General features: G+C 41.9%; 1 protein-coding gene across 1 annotated transcript; it reads left to right on the top strand.

Annotated features, from left to right (window-relative positions):
- The first annotated feature begins 1,378 nt into the window (after window positions 1-1,378).
- On the top strand, window positions 1,379-2,032 carry TPD52L3 (TPD52 like 3). Its single transcript, XM_007946335.1, has one exon. It carries the CDS (start codon window positions 1,379-1,381, stop codon window positions 2,030-2,032), a length of 654 nt encoding a protein of 217 aa, XP_007944526.1.
- The last annotated feature ends 5,271 nt before the right edge of the window (window positions 2,033-7,303 follow it).

The raw sequence follows: 7,303 nt of genomic DNA, 5'->3' as shown, positions 1-7,303 counted from the left end.
TTTAGAGCAGAAATAAAGGATATAGTGGATTGTCATTCTTACAGACCATATTCAACCACTCCTACTTTATTGTGCAGACCACCTCCCACAACTGATAACCATGTATGATGGGCAGACATGTTTTCAAAAATGTGAGTGTATGCAGGAGAAAAAAAGAAAATATGCAATTGCAATACTGAGAATCTATGTACTGTCCATTTGCACATATTGAATTCCCTCTCGAGAGTCCCTGGGTGGTATCAATGGTGAATTCACTCTGCTGCTAACTGAAACACTGGAAGTTCCAGTCCACCCAGAGGCACCTCGAAAGAAGGACCTGGTTAACTACTTCCAAAAAATGAGTCATTGAAAACCCTGTGGAGCACAATTCTACTATGACATGCGTGGTGTTGCCATGAATTGGGATTGGCTACACAGCTCTTGTTTTTTTAAATCCCCTCTTTCCTAAAGTCTTACTGTACAATACATAGTCTTTGCTTTTATTAAGCTTAAATTTGACAAAACCAGTACATATTTACTCATTCTCCCGCCCTCCACCAAAAATATGACAGTTGTGACTCCTCCAACTTGCTTTCTGAGTTCTGCTATTCTAAGTCTCTGGTATTGTTGCTACTTCACTGGGGCCACATCTGTCACTCTTGGATTCTGAGTTTGAGAAGCCTTCAAATTAACTTTAGAAGTGCTGCTAAGAGTTTCTCAGGAACCCCTTTGAGAATCTGAGAAGGAAAACGGGGAAGAGGATAAGCCTGGGACCTGTCTGGAGCAAACAAACAAACAAACAAAAAAACTCACTGTCGGAATCAGTGTGACTCAGAGACTCCTCCTTAGGTTTCCAAGGCAGTATATCACTACAGAAGTAGATTGCCCAATCTTCCTACCCAGGAGTGGCCGGTGCATTTGAACTGCCAGCCTTCTGGTTAGCAGTCAAATGCCTTAGGTACTATGCCACAAGAGTTTTTATTTTATGTATCGAACTTTTCCATAAATTCCTGTTAGCACAAAGGTTTCAATTGATTTTCAAGGGTTTGAAAATGTTTGATGTGGTGAAAAGTCCAGAATTGGAGCCAGACATCCACTTGGTTTGGAGGCCAGGCTTTGTCACCTACTGTGGCAGGAAGTAAAGCCCTCTCCTCTGGCAATAAGGCAGCACTGCCTACCTCAGCCAGTTTCTTGTGACACTTAAACACCCCTGGGGGGAGGGGGTGCCACAATCTGGCTGAGCTGGTTTAGCCAGATCCTGCCTTCTGGCTGGAAATCCCACCTCCCCAACCCTACCCGACACAGCCACAACTGCAAGTTGCAGGCCAAGGCCCCAGGTCGCAGGCCAGTCTGTACCCGCTGACCCTCTGGCCTAGGCATTCATTTCGCCAGTCAAGTTATGTATCCCTCCCACTCCGAATACACCGACCAAGAATCTGACCTCGAAGGCCTCAACTGTGACTCTTCTGGCCAAGATTTCTACTCTCTCTACCAAGAATTGGACCTGGACTGCATTAATGAAGATCTCTTTTCCCACTCCAAGCCAGACACCATGACAGATGCCCCTGCGGGCATATGTGAATCCCACATGACTTCCAATCTACAGGATCTGCTGGAGAAGCAGCAAAAGAAGCTCAAATCCAAGCTCACTGAATGGGAAGCAGAGATTTTAACCCTATGCCACAAGCTTGCAGTCAAAGAGAGGCACAGCGGGGAGCTCAAGAGGAAGCTGGGCCTCCCAGCCTTGATGGGACTGAGGCAGGATCTGTCCAAGAGCTGCCATGATGTCCAGGTCTCCAATGCCTACAGGAAACAAAAGACATCAGCTGCCCTGTCTACTGTGGGCTCTACCATCTGTAGAAAGCTTGGAGACATGAAGAAGTCGGCCACATTCAAATCTTTAGAAGATCTGATGGGGACAATTGAGTCCAGAGTTCCTGGTAGCAGACAGCCTGGCAGTGACTGCCTTCTATCTCCAGGGGAGAGTGGGTATAACCCACACCGGGCTCCAGGGGGTGAGAATATCCCACTCCAGGTTCCAGCACCAGAATGAGACCCTTGGTAACCATGCCTCACCACCGAACCAGAGCAAGAATCTCCTTCTATCATCACAGTTGCAACTCTGTCCGACAAAACAAGAAGGCAAACTACAGTGGTAAAATTAATCCAGGAAATGGGCAGTGTCCAATTTTGAGAAAAGTAATGCCCATTTGTACATAGATTTTTCCGGCTGTTGAGTGGGATAGAAAACCAGAGTTTTTGTTCCAATTATATTCCAAAGTTTGTAGATGAAATGTATCACTACTGTAGCCCTCCAGGGGTTGTATTTAATTGCACAAGACAGTGACTTCAGAAGAGGTTTTAGGCCAAAGCCCAAACTCTCTTTTGGAAAACTAGTCTATCAGAAGACCAAAGTAGGTTTCTGTTTAGTACTGGTGAAAGGTATGGAATAATCTGTAGTTTTACACCCTCGCCATTTTCTTCTGCCCCCATAACTCCCAAGGAGCAGTTGACTTGAAAACTCTACCTGGCCTACAATTTTTATTTTAAAAAGATGATCAAGAAAACTGACCATTTTCTTCAAGATTCCCCGAAAAAGGAAACATATATATATTAGTACAGGACTAATTGATGCACTAAGGTTGTAACTTTTATAAAACTTGATTTTTTTTTTTTTTTTTTTTCAAAGCTCCTAACCTAAGTAACTTCAGCCTCAATTTAGGAGATTGTCAGTACTTGGGACTTTTTTATACATCAAAATGAGGGTTCTGATGTTTAACCCCTTGTGGTATCAAACCTCTGAAGGTACCTCAGAAGCATACCACCTAACAGGAAGAATATTGCTTCTTGGTTCTTCCACAATTCCCAGTAGGTTACCACCTCCCACTGAGAGGCTGAAGGGGTAACAGCCTAATTAAAAAAGATAAACCCTTCTTCTAAGCAACATTTAAAAGAGAATGCCAGTCCTCTTTAATGCTGGCTGCTATGCCTTTGAAAGACCTAAGGGATTATACATCCCTGGTTATTTTGACTCCAGCTTGTTCTGGTTTATAGCTAACCCTAACTGAGAAGGAAGCAACACCTGCCCCTTCCAGGGTAGGACTGGGGAGGAGAGATAAAAGGATAGTTAGAATTTGGTTGGGTTTATTCAAACTTTCTGATACCTGATTTTCACAGGAGCTACACAAGGGTCACCATGAGTCAGAATCAACTCAACAGCAACTGGTTTGTTTTTGTTTTTGTTTTTTCCGCCTTGGTTTTATGATGGTTTTTGCTGCTTTTCAAAATGCTGTGACCTGGCAGCTTCTTTCATTCCTCTAGTCATACTGCCTGTAGTAAAAGTTTGTGTCTTATGGACTCTCATCAGGGAGACTAGGACTTTTATTTGCATAATTGCATATATTACATATAATAACCTCTCACTGCCTAAAAGTAGTCCCTCCCCATCTCAGCCTAAGAGGAAGATTTTATTTTGTTGATTCTTGAATGCTCTCTCCTACATTCCTTTGGTTTCCCCACAAGCAAAATCAAATACCACTATAAATGCAAAAGCACTTGGGAAGCTATAAAGCCACTCATGTATCCTAACTCTCACAGATTTCTGAAAACAAAGTTTTGCTTGGATTAAAACAAAATCTTCAGCTATTTTACATAGTTTGGTTTTTGGGTTTATCAACCAAATTAATTTTCCATGTTAGAGAAGTAGAGTCAAATCTGCAGCATGCAAAAAGCAAGGGTAATCCAACAGGCAAAGACTTTGACCTTGTATTACAGAAAGGGTTGTTTTAGGGAAAATCTCAGGCTGACATCATGGGCCAACCCTGGGATATGTTCTCTTTTATTTAATAATTCATACAAATGCAATAACAACTTCCCCCAATAAATTTTTAATTCCACAAGAGCAGTAAAGGCCATGTCTGTTTTGTCTATTGTATTCCCGTGCAGGCTTAGGATAAATGTTCAGTCAATGAAGGAATTAATATCACACACTTCAGACATTAATTCTTGGATCCAAGAGATGGTCAGCAATATGAATTGGTTGACAAGTTCTTTCTGCTTTTAAACAAAACATACTGTTTCTATGCAAAAACAATTTGAGACCCTACTCTGTGTGAGGCACTGTGCCAGGCTCTGAAGTCACAGAGATGGCCATTGCCCTCTAGAAACTCAGATTTTTAAGTCATTAAAATTCACTGCAACAGATGCTAAAATAGAGCAGTGTGCCAGAGACAAAGGAAGCCCAGAGGAAGGGGTATTCAACTCTGCCTTAAAAAAAAAAAAAAAAAAAAAACTCACTACCACTGAGTTGGATCTGACTCATAGAGACACACCCCCCCCCTTGGGTTTCTGAGGCAGTATCACTATGGCAGTAGACTCCCCAATCTTCTTTCCAAGGAGTGGTTGGTTGGTTTGAACCGCCAGCCTTCTGGTTAGCAGTCAAATGCCTTAGGCACTATGCCACCAGAGCTCCCACAACTCTGCCTTAGTAGGTCAGAAAAACCTTCAGAATGCAGTAGGACTTTGTATTACTAGGAGTTTCCCAGACAGACAAGAGTAGAACATTCCAGACAATATCCAGAGGAACTGAGTCATGAAGGAATGTAACAGAATGTCATCTTCCAGGAAATACCAACAGGCCATTGTGGCTGGAGAGGGAAGGGAAGTGGTGAGAGATGAGGACAGAGAAATAAACAGGAGCAAGAGCATAAATGTTGTTGTTGTTATGTGCCGTTGAGTTGGACCCAACTCATAGCGACCCCTCCTTGGGTTTCCGAGGCAGTATCACTACGGAAGTAGCTTGTCCCATCTACCTTCCAAGGAGCTGCTGGTGGGTTTGAACCGCCAGCCTTCTGGTTAGCAGTCAAGTGCCTTTGGGACTATGCTACCAGAGCTAGGAGTATTATATGCTGTTTTAGAGATTATTATTTAATCCAGTAGGAAATGGGGAGACATTGAAGACACATAAGTTACAGAGTAATAATGAAATTTACGTTTTAAATAGAGCACTCTGGTCACCATAGAAATAGATTGAGAAATATTTAAGAGGTAGAATCTCCAAGATTTAGGAACCAACTATATAGAAGAAAGGGATAGGCAGAGTTAAGAGATGATAAAACTAGTTGCTATAGAGTCAATTCCAACCTACTCATGGTGACTCCATATGTGTCAGAGTAGAATTGTGCTTCATAGGGTTTCCAATGGCTGGTGTTTTAGAAGTAGATTGCTAGACCTTTCTTCCAAGGCACCTTTGAGTGGACTCCAACCTTTAAGTTAGCACCCAAGCCCACTGACCATTTGCACCACCTAGGAACTCCATAGTATTTATGCTACCACTCAAATAATTAACCATCTCAAGAAGAGAAGTAGAGTCTTCACAGAAGCTAAAGGCTTTGTTCACCTCTACCCCAATTCTAGTTACCCAGACCTGACTCATGGCATCCAAAACCAATGCATCCAATATAACGTAGGAGGCCACTTGTTCTAGGAGATTCTCTCCGCCATTCCTTCTCTCCCACTCCCAATAACTTTTAGCTGGTTGAAAAAGGAGTGGTTACCTGACTTAGAGGAATAATTCATAGACTTGGCTGAGTCAGACTTTCTTCTAGAACATTAGAACTAAGAAATGGAAAGACTCAATTGGATGAGGGCTAAATCTGTACAGTCATACATATTTGGGACTTTGTTGGAACATATCCAAACAGAAAAGGTGGTCTACCAAAGGGAGACCAGAGCAAACATGCATAGAGTTGGTAGTGTGGCCATTTAGACTCATCTCTTAGCCAGAACTAAGGGCAGAATACAATTTCAAAGAAATGAATGTGAGCTGGGTTGTGATGCTAGAACTTATCCACTACAGAAATCCTCTGTGATACTCTTCAAATCTTATATCCATGCCAGGAGAAAGAAGGGTTTCCCTACATAGGGTCATGGGTACATTAATTTAAGGGTGGATATATAAGTAGACAGGCAAAATGATCAGGTGAGTAGGCAAAAGGTTTGAAAGATGATATTGCTACATACATATTTGTATGTGCTATAAGAATGTCCATATATATATAATAGAGCTAACAGGGGCAAAGTTTGATAACTTCTTAGCCACAGCCAAACAACTTGAGAGAGTGAGTTACTGGGCTCATGGACTTAGGACTATGGTCTCAGAGGACATCAAGCTCAGTTGGCGTAACATGCTATACAAGAACATTATTCTACACCCTGCTTTGATGTGTGGCAACTGAGGTTTTAAAACCTTGCAAGCAGCCATCTGAGATACAGCAGTTGGTCTGTCCTCATCTGAAGCAAAGAAGAGTGAAGAAAATCAAAGACACGTGGAAACAATTAGTCCAAGGAACTAGTGGGCCATGAAAATGTCAGCCTACATGACCCTGAGACCAGAAGAACTAGATGGGGTCCAACCAACCACTCAGAAAGGGATCAAAATTAGAGATCCTGGACAGAGTGGAAGAAAAATATGGAACAAAACTCAAAATTATTTTAAAAAAAAAAGTCTCACTAATCTGATAGAGACTGGTGAAACTCCCGACTATGGCCCCTGGTTACCTATTAGGCCTGGAATTGAACTTACTCCTGTGGCTTAACTTCCATCCAAATAATAGACAGGCCTATGAGGTGAATAATTATACCAGGTAGATATAGTCCTTAGAACAATCAACTATGGAGATCAGAAGGGCAACATTTGCACAAGGATATAGTTCAGAGGGCAGAAATGCATAGGAAAGGACACAGGGAAAAGGTAACCACAGGGAGGATATGGGAGGAGACCTGTTACATTGGAGGGATTGCAATCAGTGTCATGAAACAAAATGAATGGAAAATGAATTTTTTTTCTGTAAACTTTCAACCAAATCACAATAAAAGAGGGTGAGGGGTAGTGGTCAGAGGGCAATCTTGGGAACCACTGGGCAAACCTAGGAAATCTTACCCTCCTGGCCAGGAAAATTGTTTCTTTGTTTTATTTTTTAATTATGAAATTTTATCTGTTCATTCAACAAATATTTATTAAGCACCTACTATATGCCAGGCACTGTTTAGGTATAGGGATACTGCTACAAACAAACAGATAAAAAAAATCCCATGTATCCATCATGCCACTTAAAACTCAGCATGGCTATTTGCCAAAGACTGTGAACACTTTATAAAAAGTCCTGGTGAAAACTGATTCCTTCTTAATTAGCTTGGCTTCACATGTTACAGAGCCCGTCTTTGTAATTTTACCCATTTAAACTTGATTGTTGTTGTTGTTGTTGTTGTTGTTAAGTGCCATCGAGTCATTTCCGACTCATAGCGACCCCATGCACAGCAGAAC

The sequence above is a fragment of the Orycteropus afer genome, unplaced genomic scaffold (genome assembly GCF_000298275.1).
Source record: "Orycteropus afer afer isolate SDZICR_OR568_19922 unplaced genomic scaffold, OryAfe1.0 scaffold00156, whole genome shotgun sequence".
NCBI classification, from domain to species: Eukaryota; Metazoa; Chordata; class Mammalia; order Tubulidentata; family Orycteropodidae; genus Orycteropus; species Orycteropus afer.
Note: the sequence above shows the minus strand (reverse complement) of the source record. Positions and strands in the feature narration are given on the sequence as shown.

Bases quoted from the DNA above. Each gene is read 5' to 3' on its own strand.
- TPD52L3 (XM_007946335.1), top strand. From the start codon at position 1,379: ATGTATCCCTCCCACTCCGAATACACCGACCAAGAATCTGACCTCGAA.